Source organism: Aythya marila (genome assembly GCF_965140915.1).
Source record: "Aythya marila genome assembly, contig: HAP1_HAP1_SCAFFOLD_105, whole genome shotgun sequence".
Taxonomy (NCBI): domain Eukaryota; kingdom Metazoa; phylum Chordata; class Aves; order Anseriformes; family Anatidae; genus Aythya; species Aythya marila.
In genome coordinates, this window is record NW_028137440.1 from 1 (window position 1) to 16498 (window position 16498).

Consider the following 16498-nt stretch of genomic DNA (forward strand, 5'->3'; position numbering starts at 1 on the left):
GCCCCCCCCCCGGCAGTGAAGGGGTGCCGGTGGCGGTGCCAGCGCTGGCAGCGGGTGGTGACAGATGGCGGCGGCCGAGGGACAGATGGGGGGGCACCGGCACTGGCACTGGCACGGCACTGTCACGACACGGCACTGCCATGGGCACTGCCACTGTCACGACATGTCACCGTCACGGCCCCACCGCTGTCACCGTCACCGTGCTGCCGCTGTCACCACCATGCCCGTGTCCCGGCCCCGCCCCTGTCGCGACATGTCGCTGCCCCCCCCCCCCATCCTGTCCCGTGCCCGAAGGGTCTCGGTCCCCCGAGGCACCCCATCCGAGGGGGCGTGGCCAAGCGCCGAGGGGGCGTGTCCCCAATCCGGGGGGCGTGTCCATCCCGGGGGAGGGCGTGGCCGTACCGCGGGGTGGGCTCGGTGGGGGGCGTGGCCGAGGCGGTGGGCGGGGCCGGTGGGCGGGGCCTCGGCGGCGCTTCCCGCCGGCAAAAGTGCGGCGGGCGCCCAACTTCGGCCAAACTTTCCCCGCGCCGCCGCCGCCGCCCGGTCCCGGTCCCGGTTCCCCGGTCCCGGTGTCCCGGTCCCGGTCGCGGCCCCCCCCGGCCATGCCCCGCCGCGGCTGACACCGCCGCCATGTACTCCCCGTACTGCCTCACCCAGGTACGGGCCGGGAGCGGGGGGCCGGTACCGGGGGCGGGACGGGGCCGGGAGTACCGGGGGGAGCCGCCCGGTACCGGGGGGGGGGCGTCCGGTACCGGGGGGGGGCGTCCGGTACCGGGGGGGGCCCTGGAGCCGCCCTCCGGAGGGTTTGGGGTTTACTTCGCGTCTGCACCTCCCTGAAAATGCCGGGGGGGGCACGGAGCCCCCCCCTCTGCCCCCCCCCATCTCCCCGGTGCCCGGTACCGGGGAGGCAGCGCTCCCGCTGGAAGCGCCCGGTAGTGGTGGGGGACCCCCGGGGGGGCTGTGCCAGGTCCCGGGACTGGGGAAAAAAGCGGCGGGAAGTCCCGGGGGGGGGGGCCCGTCTGGGAACGGTCCCGGTGCCGGCTGGGGGCTGCTCCCGGTCCCGGAGGGTCGGGGGGACCCCGGGACCCCGCGCTGCGGCTCCCCCCGGGGCGGGGTGAGCGGGGGGGCTGCTGCCCGCTGCCGCCGTCCCTGCCGCATCCCCGGTCGCCCTCCCCCGGTCCCGGTCGCCCCCCTCCCCCCGGTCCCGCTTGGAGCGGGACAAGCGGCCGCTCCCGGGGCATTCCCGCGCCAAGGAGCGGTCCCGGCCCCGGTGCTGCCCGGTGCGGGGCGCAGCGCTCCCGGTGCCGCCGCGGTCCCCCCGGTTCCTGCACCTGGAGGGGGGAGAATCGGGACCGGGACCGGGGGTCCCTGTGCGGGGCGGGGGTGTCACGGCGCGGGGCCGCCGCTTCTCGCCCCGGGCGGGGGGCGAAGGGAATGGGGGGGGATTGGCTTCGGAGGGGGGGGGGCTTCTAAGGGGAGGGGCAGGGCAAAGGGGGGGAGGACGACGTCGGGGATCGGTGCCGTTGCCCCCCCCCCCCGAAGGTTTCAGTCCTGGAGCTGCGTCCCTATAGTGGGGGGGCTCCCCCCGGGCCCCCCTCCTTATTCTGGGGGCTGCATCGGAGGCGGTGGTGGCTCAGGCAGCCCCCCCCCCCGCGCGCAGCCGGGGCTTGGCTGGGTTTCGCCACCCCCCCCTCCCTTTGCCCTTTTCTCCCGCTTTTCGGGGCGGTTTTGGCGGCCGGTTGCGTCTGGGCGGGCGGCCAGCGGCGCTTCTCGCAGCTTCGGCGCCCGCCCCGCACACGCGTGTGCACGCGCCAGCAGCCCAGCCTTGCACATGCGTGTGTGCCTCTGCCCGCGCACGCCAGCGACATGCGTGTGCTGGCACAAGTGTGTGCGTGTGTGTGTGCGCGGGCACGCTGCCTGGCGGGCGCTCACCTGGCGTGTGCCCATGGCTGCACACGCGCGTGCACGTGCACGACGGCCTCGCGGGAGCGGCTGTGCTGCGCGCGTGCCCGCTGCTGCAGCACGCTCCCATGCGTGTGCACGTCGGCCTTGTGTGCCTCTTGCACGCGTGTGCTTGCACGCCTGCGTGCTCACGGACACGTGCACACCTGCGCCCCGCTCTCCCGCCCCACTTCCCTTTTTTTTTAGCCCAATTCAGGGCGGTTTTGGGCCGCTGCCACCATCCCCTATAGCTTCGGCATCGGGTGCGCGCCAGGAGCTGGCCGTGGCTGCTGCAGCACGGATAACGGCACAGGGAGCGGCACGTATAGCGGCACCTATAGCAGCACCTATAGCAGCAGCTCCTGTCACCGGGCCCCGTGGCTGTGCAGGCGGCGCGGTGCTTATAGGGGCTGGCGGCACCGATCCCCATCCCCTATAGCGGCCGCGCCGTGTGGCAGCCCCCTGGTGAGCCCTGGTGGGGCTGCGCGCATCACCGCCACTATAGCGGGGTGAGAGCGCCCGGCACGCTCCTTCCTATAGGAAACCCCCCTGCGGGGCGCGCGACGCCCACGGGCGGCGGTGGCACGAGGCGCTGGCGGTGCCGGCAGCTCCGCGGCGGCTCTGGGGGGCGGGGGGGGGTGCGGGGTGGCCCCGTTGTGAGCTGCTCCCTGCCCCGGCACTCGGCACGGGGTGGCACGGTGCCACTGCGCGTGGCCGTCCCTATAGGGCGTTCTGGCCGCGGTACAGCCCGGTGCGGGGTGCGCGCATGGACCGGAGCCGGCGGCAGCGAGTGCCGTGGCCATTTTCTCTCGAAAACGCAGGAAGAAATTCAGAGCGGGGCCCCCCCGGATCCGGCCGTCCACGCCCCCTGACACCAGCCCCCGTGGAGGGGCGCAACGTGGGGACCCCAATGCGTGGGGTGGGGGCCGCAGCCGCTATAGTGGCATGCCGGGGGGGGGCTGTGGAGTGCAGCACCCATAGCACGGCGCCTGCCGCCCTATGGGGCTGTGTGGTGCATGGCCCCGTGGGGCGTGGGTGGAACGCACAGGACGCGTGGCACGGCCATGGGGATAACGCACGGGGTGGGTAGGGGAATAACCACGGGCTCTGTAGGGGAATAACGCACGGCTCGGCTGCGGGAGCGGTGCCTGGAGCACACGCAGGGCACACGCCGGGTGCGGGCGGCGGCACCGTGGCACCGGCTGCGCCCTAACGCCTGCGTGTGCCGGGGACGCGCGTGGAACCTGCCCTTGCTTCGCTCTGCGTGCGTGCAAGGCGCGTGCTTCGGCCCTCGTGCACACGCGTGTGTGGTGCCTGCAGGGATGTGCCCCCCCCCCCCCCCAATCTGTGGGGCATGCGGCACACGCGTGTGGCAGGCGCAGTGCAGCCACGCAACCGCCTCGGGCCCCGCGCACGGCTGCGGTGCGGCTGATGCAATCGGTGCGGGATGGGGATGGGCCCCCCCCTAAAATCTTCCCCCCCCCGCCACGTGCGAGGCCGTGCGAGGTGCCCGGGGCGGGGTGGGGGCGGTGACACGCGTGGGCGCCGCGCGGTGCCGGGGAGGGGGGGGGACACACGGGGCCAGGCCGTGCGTGTGCCGCGTGTCCGTGCCGCGTGTGCCGAGCCGTGCGCGCCCCCACCCCACATCCCGGCCCCTTGGCCCCCCCCGCACCCCCCCCAACAAGCAGCGGGGCCCATGGTGGCATCAATAATGGAGGAGCCCTGGGCTGGGCTGGGGGGGTCGGGGAGGGCCCTGAATTATTGATGGGCCACAAAAAGCTTTCTTGGCCGCCGCAGCACCGCGGGGCCCCCCCGGCCCGGGGCTGGCAGGAGGCCACGGGGATAACGGGCGAGGAGGGGGGCTCGGGGATGGGGAGGGAGGGCAGCTGCCAGGGTCCTGCGGTACCAAACCTCACCGGCCCCGTGCCGCAGCCCCGGCCTCGCCCTGCGCCCCCCAGCCCCGCGGTGCCGTCACCGGGCCCTCCACGTGGCCGCGGGCAGGCGATGTCCCCGCAGTCCCTCCCGGACGCCCCCCACCCGCCACCTGCGTCCCCCCCCCGCCATGTGTCCCCCCCCCCCCAGCCCGACGCCTTCCCTCGAGGCCGCCGGCAGCTCCCGGCCTTGGAGCGGGGTCCCCTCGTGTCCCCCCCCCCGGCCCCCAGGCAGGGAGCGCCGGGGAAGGGTCTTGGCAGCCCCGGAGGAAGGGGCCGCGGGCGGGGGGGGATTTTTGGCGGCAAGTCTGGCTTTTTTGGGTTATTTTCTCTCGCGGCGAAGCCGAGGGGCCGAGGGGGGAGGCTGCTGGCAGCAGCGCGGGAGGGCGGGCGCTGCCGGGGCTCCAGAGAAGAGGGGGGGGGGGGTGTTGAGGGGAGAAAAGGGGGGGGTGAAGAAGGCTGCAAATTTTTTTTTTTTTTTTTTGCTTTACTTGATGATCCCCCCCCTTTTTTTTATTTTTTTTTCTACCCCCCCCCTTTTTTTTTTTTTTTTTTTTTCGGCGGCGTCTCCTCCCCCTCCGCCGCAGCCGGGCGCTGGCGCTTTGCCGGGTGCTTACAGCTGCGGACGCGGCAACGTGGCTTCGCCCAAGACTGCAGCTCAATGCGGGGCCGCGCAGCCAATTGCAGCCCGGCAGCGCGGGGCCGGACCCCTCCGGGGGGACCCCGACCCACCGGGGGGACCCCAACCCACCGGGGGACCCCGACCCTCCGGGGCGCCCCGCTACCGTCGCCGCCGGGCGCGAGGGCGCGGGCATGCGGGCGGACCCGGCCGGGAGCCTCCAGATCCTTCCGTGGCCACCTGGCACGGCCCCGGGATGCAGGGGGATGGCGAGGGGCGAGGGGGGGTCCCGACGCCCCCCCACACACACACACACACGATGGGGGTCCCGTGGCTGAGGGTCTCCCCCCCAGGATCCCTCGGTGCCCCCCCGACGGCCGCCGGGGGGTGGCTGGGAGGGGAGCGAGGATCCCCGAGCAGCCGGGGGTCTTTGTCCTTGGGGGGGTGGTTTTTTTTTTTTTTTTTTTGGGGGGGTGGGCGTCTCGCACCTCCCTCAGCGCCCCCAGGGCTGCCCCGAGGTGGGGAGGGGACGTCGGGGACCCCCCAGGTGCCCCCTCCTCGACGCTCTCCCCCCCTGGCACAGCCGAGCTGCTGCGGCTCAGTTTGGGCTTTTTGGAAGGGAAAAAAAATACGGAAAAAATAAAATGAATAAAAGTGGGGGGGGGACAGAATGGGCTAGGGAGCGCCCCCCAAGCCTGTGCTGCTGCTTTGGGGTGAAATTCGAGGGTTTTGGTGCTGGAGGAGGGCGAGGGCGCAGCCCCTGGGAGCCTCCCCCTGGCCTCGCTCCCGAAACTCCCCAATTTTTTTCTTTTTTTCCTCTTTCTTTTTCTTTTTTTCCTTTTTTTTTTTTTTTTTTTTTTTTTATCCTTCGCACAGAGGGAATTAATTACGGGGGGGGGCGGGGGTGGAGAGGGGGGCATTGGCTCCGAGCTCCGCGTCGGGGATTTGGGGGCAGAAACGGAGGTTTTGGGCCGTTCCGCGCCGCCGCGCGCAGGGGCCGCTCCGGGGCTGGGGAAAGCAGCCAAAATCCGGGGCTTTTCCCCCAAAAAAAGGGCGTGCCGAGGGGAGCGGGGCCCCTGGGGCGGGGGGGGGGGGGGTCGCGCGAGGACGCGGGGCCAAGCCCCCCCCCACCCCCCCCAAATTTCCTGCCCGGGGGTCGCGGCCGGCACCGCCCCCCCCTCTCCCCTCCCCACTCCCACGCGTGTTTTGGGATCCGAGCCCCCCCCAAATCCCCCCCCCAACCCCCCCCACCCCGACCCCCCCGGCACGTGCAGCCCACGCGTGGCCCCCCCTCGGAACCCACGGGGTGTTTGTGGGGGGGCGCGCGGGGATCACGCGTGGAGCCCACCCCAGCCCCCCCCCGCCCCCCCGTGTCCCGTCCCCGAACTCCCCGGTCCTCCCCCCCCCTCCTCTCCGTTCCCCCCCCCCCCCCCGGCCGGTCCCGGCCGGTCCCGCCCCCCCCGTCCCGGCCAATGGGGTGGGCGCTCCCCCCGCGCGCTGCGCTGCCATTGGCCGCCGCCGCTCCGGTCCCGGTGCCAAAAGGGGCCGCGGCGGCTCCGCGCGCTCCGCGCCCGGCGGCGGCGGCGGGGCTGGGGCTGGAGCTGGGGCGCTCCGGCTGCGAGACGGCTCCGGTCCCCCCCGGTCCCCCCCTCCCTTCCTCCCGGTGCCCGGGACCCCCTCCGGTAACCGGGACCCCCCCTCCGGTAGCCGGCATCCCCCTCCGATAACCGGGACCCCCTCCCGTAACCGGGACCCCCGCGGTAACCGGGACACCCCCACCCCCCCCGGTGCCCGACCCCTCCCTGCCCGGTGCTGTCGGGAATCGGGACCCCGCCGCTCGCCGCTCCGGTAGCCGCTCCGGTGCCCGCCCCTCGCCCCCCCGTTAACTTCTTCTCGCCGGTAGTGCCCCCCCTGCCCCTTCCCGTCCCGTTATTGCCCCCCCCCCCCGCCCCGGTTTTGCCCCGCCGGGGCCCGACTGGCAGCTGCCCACGGCAGGGATGAGCCGCCGCAATGGTACGGACGGGGACGGGGACCGGCGGCACCGGGGACGGGGACTGGGCACCGGCAGCACCGGGGACTGGCGGTGTCAGGGACGGGGACCGGGCACCGGTGGCACCGGGACGGGGACAGGGACGTGAGCGGAGGGTGGTGACCGGGCTACGGGGATGGCACCGGGGCTGGGAAGCGACGGGGATGGGGCTGCGGAGCACCGGGAACCGGGGCTGGGGACGGCTGGCACCGGCAACGAGGACGGACGGACGGCACTGGGGCTGGGGACCGGGGCCAGGAGCAGGGCTGGCGGCAAGGACCGGTCGTGGCGATGGGGATGGGGACCAGGACCGGCTGCTCGCGGCCATCCCCGGGGGATGAGGCTGCACCGGTGGCACTGGGGCTGGGCACCGGGGCTGCAGTGGCATGGGGCTGGGCGGGCACCGGGGCTGGGCAGGGACCAGGGCTGGGCACTGGGGCTGAGCGGGCAGCGGTGCTGAGCCGTCCCGGTGCCTGTGCTGGGGCTGCGCTGCTCCCGGGGCCGTTCCCGAGCCCTGAAGGCGGCCGTAGCGGGCGGCGGGCACCGGGCAGCACCGGGAGCGGGGCCGGGAGCGCTGGCCGTGGGCCCGCTGACGCCGTTGCCGCCCCGCAGGATGAGTTCCACCCGTTCATCGAGGCGCTGCTGCCCCACGTCCGGGCCTTCTCCTACACCTGGTTCAACCTGCAGGCCCGCAAGCGCAAGTACTTCAAGAAGCACGAGAAGCGGATGTCGAAGGAGGAGGAGCGCGCCGTCAAGGACGAGCTGCTGGGCGAGAAGCCCGAGGTCAAGCAGAAGTGGGCCTCGCGCCTCCTGGCCAAGCTGCGCAAGGACATCCGGCCCGAGTGCCGCGAGGACTTCGTGCTCTCCGTCACCGGCAAGAAGGCGCCGTGCTGCGTCCTCTCCAACCCCGACCAGAAGGGCAAGATCCGCCGCATCGACTGCCTGCGCCAGGCGGACAAGGTGTGGCGGCTCGACCTGGTGATGGTCATCCTCTTCAAGGGCGTCCCGCTGGAGAGCACCGACGGCGAGCGGCTGGCCAAGGCGCCGCAGTGCGCCAGCCCCGGCCTCTGCGTGCAGCCGCACCACATCGGCGTCACCATCAAGGAGCTCGACCTCTACCTGGCTTTCTTTGTGCAGGCGCCCGGTGAGTGCGGGGCGCCGGCGAAGCGCCGGGACCGTGTCCGTGTCTGTGTGCGTGCGCCGCGGGCAGCCGGCCCCGCGGCTGCCCTGCGCCTCTCCGTCCCCCCCCCAGCAGCCTCCTAAAATTTGGGGTCCCCCTTAACCCCCCCCTCAGGCCGGTGGTGATGCCGGCAGCGAGTGCGCGGCCACGGCACCGAGCGCACGGCGCCGGCTGGAGCGGTGCCGCGGCTCCGGGGCAGTGCCGCAGCTGGGGCCGGCGACAGCCCCCGGGGTGGGGGGGTGAAGCGAGGAGGAGGAGGAGGAGGTGTGGGGGGGGTCCCGACCCCACAGCCCCCTCCCCGTGCCCGCGCAGGGCAGCCCCGGGCGGGGGGTGCGGCCCCCGCGCGCCTCGCACAAAGCGGCGCCGAGTGCCAAAGCGCGCGCCGCGTGCCGAGCCGGGTGCCGCGCGCCGTGCCAGAGCCTGCACCGGGGGCCGTGCGCGGGGCTGGGCCCTGCTCCGGGCACCGGGGGCCTCACCGGGGGCCGGGGGCCGTGCAGCGGGGGCCGTGCCGTGCCCCGGGGGCCGTTCCCCGTGCGCCGAGCACCGCGCTCGGTGCCGTGCCCCGTCCCGTGCCGCCCTCCTGCAGCGGTGCCGTGCCCGTGCCGGGCACCCAGCGGGCGCCTTTGTCTCTGCCGGGGTCCGGGTGGGTGACACGGGGACACACGCACACATTTGGGGGGGGGCACACAAAATGCAGCCCCCCCCCCCACACACACAGGTGTGTGCGCGCACTCCCTGCCTGGGCGAAGGGGGCCTGCTGCCAGGGAGGGGGGATTTTGGGGCTGGAGCGAGCAATTTTGGGTGGTTTTCGGGGGCTCCTCGATGTCCCCGGGGGGCTTTCGGGGTGGGGGGGCAGCGTCAGCACCACTTTGTGGGGGGCCACGCGCGCCATGGGCAAGGCGAATCCCCCCCACTGTGCCCAGGCCTGCGTGCCAAACCGGGGCACGTCCCCGGGGGGGGGGCACGGGGGGGCCCTGCAGCTTCCCCCCCCCCATATCCCTAACCCTCCATGCCCCCCCCAGCCCGGCCGGGGAGGGCTCCTCCAGCCCCAGCCCGGCTCCCGCCCAGCGCCGCCAAAATGGCCCCGGTTGGCACCGTGCCCCCATGCGCCGCACGAGGCCCCGTGCGCAGCCCTGCCCCCCCCCCCGACCCCCCCCCAGAGCGTCTGTGTGGCCCCCCCACGCCCTTTCCAAGCCCCCAACCCCCCCTTTTTTGCCGGGGGCCCTTTTGGCTCCCGCGGGCCCGGGGGGGGCGCGGTGCCAACCCCCTCTGTGCGTAAGATGGCGGCGCCTGTTGGCACCCGAACCGCGCTGCGGCACCGCCGCCGGGACCCCCCCCATGTGCCCAGGACCACCCCCCCGCCACCAAGGAGGGGCCCCCCTGCATTTACACGACCCCCCCACCCCCCCAAAAAAAAAAAAACGGAGCCAAAGTGCCCCCCCCCCCAATACACCGCCCCCCTCCCATTGCTGGCCTGCCCACCGCCAGGGCTGCCAGGTCCCAGCAGCCCCCCCCCAAAAAAAATCTGGTCTATGGAGGTGGGGGGCAGGTGCTTGGGTCCCTCCCCACCAAATTTGTTCCACGGGAGGGGTCCCCCAAAAATTTGTTCCGTGGGGGGGTCCATGTGCTTGGGTGCCCCCCCCCAAATTTGTTCCATGGGGGGGGGTCCAGGTGCTTGGGACGCCCCCCCCAAGGTGCTCCGACTTCACTCTGAGTGGGTCCGGACCCTTTTCGGGGGGGTCCTTGTGGGGGTCCCGGTGCCCCCCCCAGCTCCATGGTCTGTAGGCACCTGGGGGAGCCCTGGGGGGGGCACGGTCACTGCTGCGCTGCCCCCCCCCAGCACAGCTGGGTCCGAGGGACGCAGGTGTGGGTGGGGGGGGGGGCAGGGACCCGTGGGGAGGGGGGGTGGCTGCAGCTGCCCCCCCCCAGCACCTGGACCCTCTACTGGGGAGCTCCGGGGGGGGGCTGTGGACACCGAGGGGGGGCACGGGGATGGGTGTGAGCAGTTCCCCCCCCAGGGGTCACGACCTGGCTGACCTCTGACTCCGAATTGGGGTGAGGGGGGGGGATTTGAGGGGGGGGACCTGGGTGGGGGCTGGGGTGTGAGGGGGGGATCCATCCTCCTGCCCCCAATACGGTGGGTATTTTTTTTAGGGGGGGGGACACGACCCCGCGGTGAGGGCAAGGTGCCTGGGGGGGGGGCGGTGAGGGGGTGGGGGGTGTATCGGGGGGGGGGCCAGGACCCCCCCCCAGCCCGGCACAGACAATGGCCGCTTTGTTGGCGCTGCCCGCTGGCGGGGGGCCAGCGCATTCCTGGCCCCCAGCCCGGCCCCATGGCGGCCCCCGGCCCCCCCCCTCCTTGGCCCCCCCCCTCGGCCCCCCCCCGGGCATGGCCCAGCCCCCCCGGCCCCCCCCTCAGCTCCCTGAGCCACCCCCCCCCATGGCTGCTGGGTTCCCCCATCACTGGGCCCCCCCTGGATGGGGGGGGGCACCTATGGGGGGTGTCTGAGGGCGGGGGGGGGCTCGGGGGGGGACGGGGGGGGGACGAAGTCGCAGCAGGCGTTCACCTCGGGTGACCCCGTGGGAACGAGGGGGGGGGGCACTGATAAGGGATGGGGGGGGAATGGAATTAAGGGGGGGCTGCAGGGGGCTGGGGGGGGTGCAGGGGGCTGGGGAGGGGGGTGAGGGGGGGGCAGGGGTCTCGGGGGAGGGGCGGGGGGCGGGGGCTGACCCCTTTCCCCCCCCCCCAGACTCGGGACAATCGGACAGCTCCAACCCCCAGGGGGATGCGGACATCAAACCACTGCCCAACGGTGAGTGCCCCCCCCCCGCACCCCCCAGCCCCCCAACCCCCTCCCGTCCCCACGGGACCCCCCCCAGCGGTGTGTCGTCCCCCCCCCACTTTCCCCCCCCCCCCCCCCCAGGGCACCTGACCTTCCAGGACTGCTTCGTGACCTCGGGCGTCTGGAACGTGACGGAGCTGGTGCGGGTGTCCCAGAGTGAGTGGGGGGGAGCACGGGGGGGGGGGCACAACGGGGGGGGGTTGCGGGGCTGGGGGGGGCATGGAAACATCCTGGGGGGGGCACGGAAGCATCCGGGGGGGGGCGCCATGGGATTGGAGGGGGGATGTTGGGAATGGAGCGATGGGGGGGGGATGGAACAAGGTGGGGGGGCAGCAGGGAGGTCCCACGTGTGACCTGTGCCCCCCCCCACGCGTGTGACCTCCCGTGCCCCCCCCCCAGCCCCCGTGGCAACGGCGTCGGGCCCCAACTTCTCGCTGGCCGACCTGGAGAGCCCGGGGGGGTACTACAACATCAGCCCCGTCGCCCTCGGCCGCCGGCCCCTGGGCCCCCCCACCGCCAGGTACCCCCTCTTGCCCCCCCCCCGGCACCCCAACGCCCCCCCCCAACCCCTGCGACCCCCCACAACCAACCTCAGACTCCCCCGGGATCCCCATAACCCCCCCCAGCCCCTCAAAGTGCCCCCCCCGTATATCTGCACCTCCCCCCAACCCCCCACATCCCCCCCCCACTTCACCCCTGACCCCCCCCCCCAAAAAAAAGCCCCCCCCCGCATCCCCATGTCCCTTTTGCCCCCCACACATCCCCCCGTCATGTCCCCAGGGGCAGGGTGGGACCCCCCATAACCCCCCTATAGCCCCCCCATAGCCCCCCCCAGCCCCTCAAACCGCCCCCCCATATATCTGCCCCCCCCCACTTCACCCCTGACCCCCTCCGAAAAAAAAAGCCCCTCCCTTCAACCCCCCGTGTCCCTTTTGCCCCCCATCGCGTCCCCGGGTGGCGAGCTGGGTGACCCCGCCGTGCATGGGGGGGGGATTTTATTTGGGGGGGGGGGCGGGGGGGTGACAGCGGTGTCCCCGCAGCGGCCCCAAGCGCCCCAAGGCCCTGGACGAGGGGGACCTGGAGGGGCCCGGGGACGACGTCTTCTACCCGGGGCCCGGGCGGTCGCCAGCCCCCGGGAGCAGCCAGGGGCCGTGGGGGGGGGACGTGGACACCGGTGGGTGGCGCTCGGGGGGGGGGGGGTGCGGATAAATTGGGGAGGGGGCAGATAAATTGGGGGGGATGGGGGAGGAATGGGGGGACTGGGGGAGGGGAACGGGGGGCTTGGGGGGGGTTGGGAGGCATGGGGGGGCTGCAGGAGGAGGTTTGGGGGGGCTGTGCAGGGGGGGGCATGGTTTGGTTGGGAATCTGGGGGGGGGGCAGATGGGGTGGGGGGGTCTGGGAGGAGGGATGGGGGCACCTGGGGGGGGCGATGAGGGACTGGGAGGGGGGGAACAGGGGTCTTGGCGGGGGGGCTGCGGGAGGAGGAGGAGAAAGTTGGGGGGGCTGGGCTGGGGGGGGCACAGAGGGGTGCGGGGGGGGTAGTTTTGAGGGGGGGGTGTCCTTTGGGGGGGGGCACGGAGGGGTGCCGGGGAGCTCTGGGGGATTTCTGCTGGGGGATCCCCCTGGGGGGTGGGGGGGTTGTTCCCCGCGGTCCAGGTGCCCCCCCCTCACCCTCCCCATTTCCCCCGCCCCCCCCGTGCCCCCCCCGTGCCCCCCCAGGCCCGGCAGCGCTGAAGAAGTCGGGGAAGTTGGATTTCTGCAGCGCGCTCTCGGGGCACGGCGCCAGCCCCCGCATGGCCTTCGGCCACCACCCGCTGCCCGTCCTGGCCGGCGTCCGCCCCGGTGAGCCCCCCCCCGGGACCCTCCCCCTGGGACCCCCCTTTGGGACCCTTCCTTTGGACCCCTCCTTGGGACCCCCCCTTCCCTCCGGGACCCCCCACCTTGACCCCCCCCAGGACCTCTCTTTGGGACCCCCCCCAGACTCTTCCTTGGGACCCCCCCCCGGAATCCCCCCCCCTCCCTTTGGGCCCCCCCCTTCTCCTTCCAGACCCCTGGGCTGGGGGGGTTGGGGGGTGAAGGGGAGGGGGTGAAAGGGGGGGGTTAAAAGGGGGGGGTAAATGGGAGGGGGCTAAAGAGGGGGGGTAAAGGGGGGGTAAAGGGGAGAGGGTTAAGGGGGGCTAAAGGGGAGGGGGCTAAAGGGGAATTAAAGGGGGGAGGGCAAAGGGGGCGGTAAAGGGGAGGGGGCTAAAGGGGACTTGAAGGGGGGGGAGAAGGGGGGGGGATTAAAGGGAGCTCAGAGGGAGGGGCTGCAGGGGGGAGCCCCGGGACCCCCCCCCGTTGCCCCCCCGCGCTGAGGCTCGCTGCAGGCAGCCCCCGGGCCACGGCCTCGGCGCTGCACTTCCCGTCGGGGTCGCTGCTGCCGCAGTCGGGGCCGTACTTCGCGCACCCCACCATCCGCTACCACCACGGCCAGGACTCGCTCAAGGACTTCGTGCAGTTCGTCTGCGCCGACGGCGCCGCGCAGGGCCCCCAGGTGGGGGGCGGGGCCTCGCGCTGGGGGCGGGGCCTAGCGGCGGGCGGGGCGGCGGGGTGGGCGGGGTGGTGGGGTTGGGTGGGGCCTGCGGGAGGGGTGGGGTCTGGGAGGTGGGAGGGACCTCGGGGGTGGGTGGAGCCTGGGGTGGGGTCAGGGAGGGTCCTCGCTGCGAAAAAGGGGCGTGGCCCCGTATGCAAATTGGATCCTCGTTGATGTGTGGGGGGTGGGCGGGGCTGGGGAGGGTGGGGGCTGGGGAGTGGGTGGGGCTTGGGGGTGGGTGGAGCCAGGGGTGGGGTCAGGGGTGGTTGTCACAGCAAGTGAGGGGCGTGGCCTGTATGCAAATTGGACCCTCCCCATTGCCATGTGGGTGGGGCCTCGGGGTGGGCGGTGTCTGTGATGTGGGTGTGGCCTGTATGCAAATCAGCCCCTCCCTGCCACCTTCAGGTGCTGCGCGTTCAGTGGGGGGTTGGGGGGTTGAGGTGTGGGGCGGGGCTTGTATGCAAATGAGGTTTAGGACAGGTGTGGGGAGGCGGTGCCTCCATGCAAATGAGGTGGAGGTGGCGGAGCCATCAGGCAGAGAGGTGGGGCCACATGGGCGGGGTCTCAATGCCAGCGCTGTCTTGTGGGGTGGAGCCTGTATGCAAATGAGGTAGCGGGGGCGGGGCGAGTGGACAGGTGGGGCCGTGTGGGCGGGGTCTCCGTGCCAGGACCGCCCCGGGGGCGGAGCCTGTATGCAAATGAGGCCGTGCAGCTGCCCTGCCTGCAGCAGAGGGGCCAGGACAGGGGGGGTCACCCGGACGCCCCCACCCCAAAAAAAAGTTGCCCCTCCCCCTCCCCCCCCCGCTGCCACCCCGTGCCTCCCCGGTGCCGCCCTGCCTCCTGCCGCCGCCCCCCCCCCCCACAGCCCCCCCCGGGTGCCCGTCACCGTCTTCTCGTTGCAGCCGTGCGGGGCGCAGGGTCGGTCCGGGGGGGCTGCGGGGGCCCCCCTGGCCCGGCCCCTGCCCCTGCCCCCGCCGGAGCCCAAAGCCCCCAGCGCCCCCCAGGGCGGAGCCCCCGCGGCACCCCGTAAGTCCCGGCCCCGGCGCCCCCACTGCGCCCCACTGCACCCCACTGCACCCCACTGCACCCGCAGCCGGGACCTGGGCCATGGGGGGGGGCAAGGGGAGGTGGGGGGGGGCAAAGGGGGGGCGTAGGGTGAAGGGGCGCAGCTATCGGGGGGGGCAGGGGGAGGGGGGGGAGTCACAGGGTGAGTGAGGGGCGAGGAGGGGATGGGGGGGTGCGGTTATGGGGTGCGGGGGGGAAAAAAGAGGGCACCAGGATGGGGTGTGGGGGGGGTGGGAGGGGTCCTGATGTTGGGGGTGGGTGGGAATGGGGTGCGGCTATGGGGTGCGTGTATGGGGCTGGGGGTGCAGGAATGGGGTGGGGGTGTGGGTTTGGGGTGTAGGTATGGGGTGGGGGTGTGGGTTTGGGGTGGGGGTGCAGGGCTGGGGGTGCAGGCGTGGGGCTGGGGGTGCTGGTGTGGGGTCGGGGTGCGGATATGGGGTCGGGGGTGCTGGTATGGGGCTAGGGGTGTGGGTGTGGGGCCAGGGGTGCAGGCATGGGGCTGGGGATGCGGATATAGGGTCGGGGTGCGGATATGGGGCCGGGGGTGCTGGTATGGGGTCGGGGTGTGGATATGGGGCCGGGGGTGCGGGGCCGGGGGTGTGGGGCGGGTCCCCGGGGTGCAGTGGGGCGCAGCGGGGCGCAGGAGCCGGGCAGGGACGTCCGGGTGCCGGTGACAGCAGCGGCAGCGGTGGCCCCGGGGTGAGGCGGCGCTGGCGCAGGCAGGCGGCACCGGTGACACGGGTGGCACCGAGGTGACCCCGGGCTGGGGGGGGGGCACTGGGGGCTGGGGGGGGCCGGGGGTGACACGAGGTGACAGGGTGGCCCAGGCCGGCCCGGCTGCCCGTGCTTCATCACCTCCTCCGCATCCTCATCGCCGTCCCCGTGTCCCCCCCACACACCCCCTCCCCCAGGCACGTCCCCGCCGGCCTCATTCCCACCATCGCCACTTTTTCTGGAGAGAATTCTGTTGGTTTTGGGGGTCTTTTTTTTATTATTATTTTATTTGTGTAGTCTTTTTATTATTTTTTATTTTTCCCTTCTCCATTTTTGCTCCCCCCCACCCCGTTTTGGTCCCCACGTATTTCTGAATGGGGGGGGGAGGGGAGGGGGGGCTCACAAGGTAAGTGCTGGTGGGGGGAGCAGGGAGGGGGGGGTCCAGGCCCCCCCCGCCCCCCTCCACCCCGCCCCCCCCCTGACCCTGCCGCCCCCGCAGCATTCGCAGCGTCAGGCGCCGCCGCTGCCCCCCGCTTTGTCGGCCTCGGACCCCGCGACGGCAACTTTCTGACCCTGCCCCAGCAGCAGGTACTGGGACCCCCCCCGGAACCCCCCCCGGGACCCCCCTCAACACCAGGACCCCCCCAAGACCCCCCCCGACACTGAGAACCCCGCCCCAAAATGCCACAACAACACCAGGACCCCCCCCCAGAACCCCCTTCCCCTCTTTGCCCCCCCCCCCAACACCAGGATCCCCCCAAACCCCCATCCCTTTCCCCCCCCCGGCATTAATTACCCTTCCCCAGGCATTAATTACCCCCCCACGCATTAATTACCCCCCCCGACGTTAACTACCCCCCCCAGCCAAACTGGGAGTTGCCGTGGGAGTGGGGAACCTGCCCCCCCCCCCGCCCCGCCCCGTCTGGTTGCCCGGGGCAACGAGACGTGACGTCACAATGGGGGAACAATGGGGGGGGCGTGGCGTTGCCGTGGCAACCGCCCGGGGGTTCGCGCCCCTCTCACAGGCTCCCCATTGGCCCCCCCGGCGCCGTGGCACGACGCCCGATTGGCTGGCTGCCCCGCGGCTCCGATTGGCTGGGCGCGGGGAGGAGGGGGAGGAGCCGGCTGCTGATTGGCTGGCAGGCGGCGGGCTCTGCGGCGGGCCGGGGACGCGCCCTGATTGGTCGGCCCTGGTGGTGCGGTGGCCAGGCAACCAATGAGGGGCAAAGGGGGGGGGGGGGAGGGGGCGGGGCCAAGGGACGGTGGGCGTGGTCAATAGAAGTGGGTAGGTGGGGGCCAGGAGGGGGTGGGCGGAGCCAAGGGGTTGTGGGCGGGGTCCAGAGTGGGCACGTGGTGGGCGGGGCCGGGACCTGGAGGACCCTGGGGGGGGGGGGGGGGGGAGGTCGAGGGGCTCGGGGGGGTCTCGGGGGGGGGGGGCGGGCGCTGACCCCCCCTTCCCCCCTCCCAGTCGTGGTTCCTCTGACGGCGCCTCCGGAAGAGGAGAACCCGGGAGAAAAACAGAAAAAAGAAGGACAAAAAAAGACAAAAAAAGACAAAAAAGACAAAAAAAAAAAAAAGCTACTCCCCCCCCACCCCCCCACAAC

At 72.9% G+C, this 16498-nt stretch overlaps 1 protein-coding gene across 3 annotated transcripts; it reads left to right on the forward strand.

Moving 5' to 3' along the window:
- Positions 1 to 465: 465 nt before the first annotated feature.
- On the forward strand, positions 466 to 16492 carry NFIX (nuclear factor I X). 3 transcript variants are annotated; one of them, XM_082785217.1, is made up of 10 exons: positions 466 to 657; positions 7133 to 7664; positions 10451 to 10513; positions 10625 to 10699; positions 10943 to 11063; positions 11584 to 11717; positions 12263 to 12385; positions 13017 to 13076; positions 15394 to 15482; positions 16363 to 16492. In XM_082785217.1, exons 1-10 carry the CDS (start codon positions 631 to 633, stop codon positions 16375 to 16377), a joined length of 1239 nt encoding a protein of 412 aa, XP_082641343.1. In that variant the 5' UTR covers positions 466 to 630; the 3' UTR covers positions 16378 to 16492. The 3 variants fall into 3 exon arrangements, with proteins under 3 accessions (XP_082641343.1, XP_082641341.1, XP_082641342.1); XM_082785215.1 differs by having other exon boundaries at positions 12910 to 13076; positions 16363 to 16484; XM_082785216.1 differs by lacking the exon at positions 466 to 657 and adding an exon at positions 6193 to 6504 and having other exon boundaries at positions 12910 to 13076; positions 16363 to 16484.
- Positions 16493 to 16498: the final 6 nt, after the last annotated feature.

Coding starts and splice junctions, on each gene's coding strand:
- NFIX (XM_082785215.1), top strand. CDS start 631: ATGTACTCCCCGTACTGCCTCACCCAG. Junction 11,718..12,262: donor GGGGGGGGACGTGGACACCG/GTGGGTGGCGCT, acceptor GTGCCCCCCCAG/GCCCGGCAGCGCTGAAGAAG. Junction 13,077..15,393: donor GCGCCGCGCAGGGCCCCCAG/GTGGGGGGCGGG, acceptor CCGCCCCCGCAG/CATTCGCAGCGTCAGGCGCC.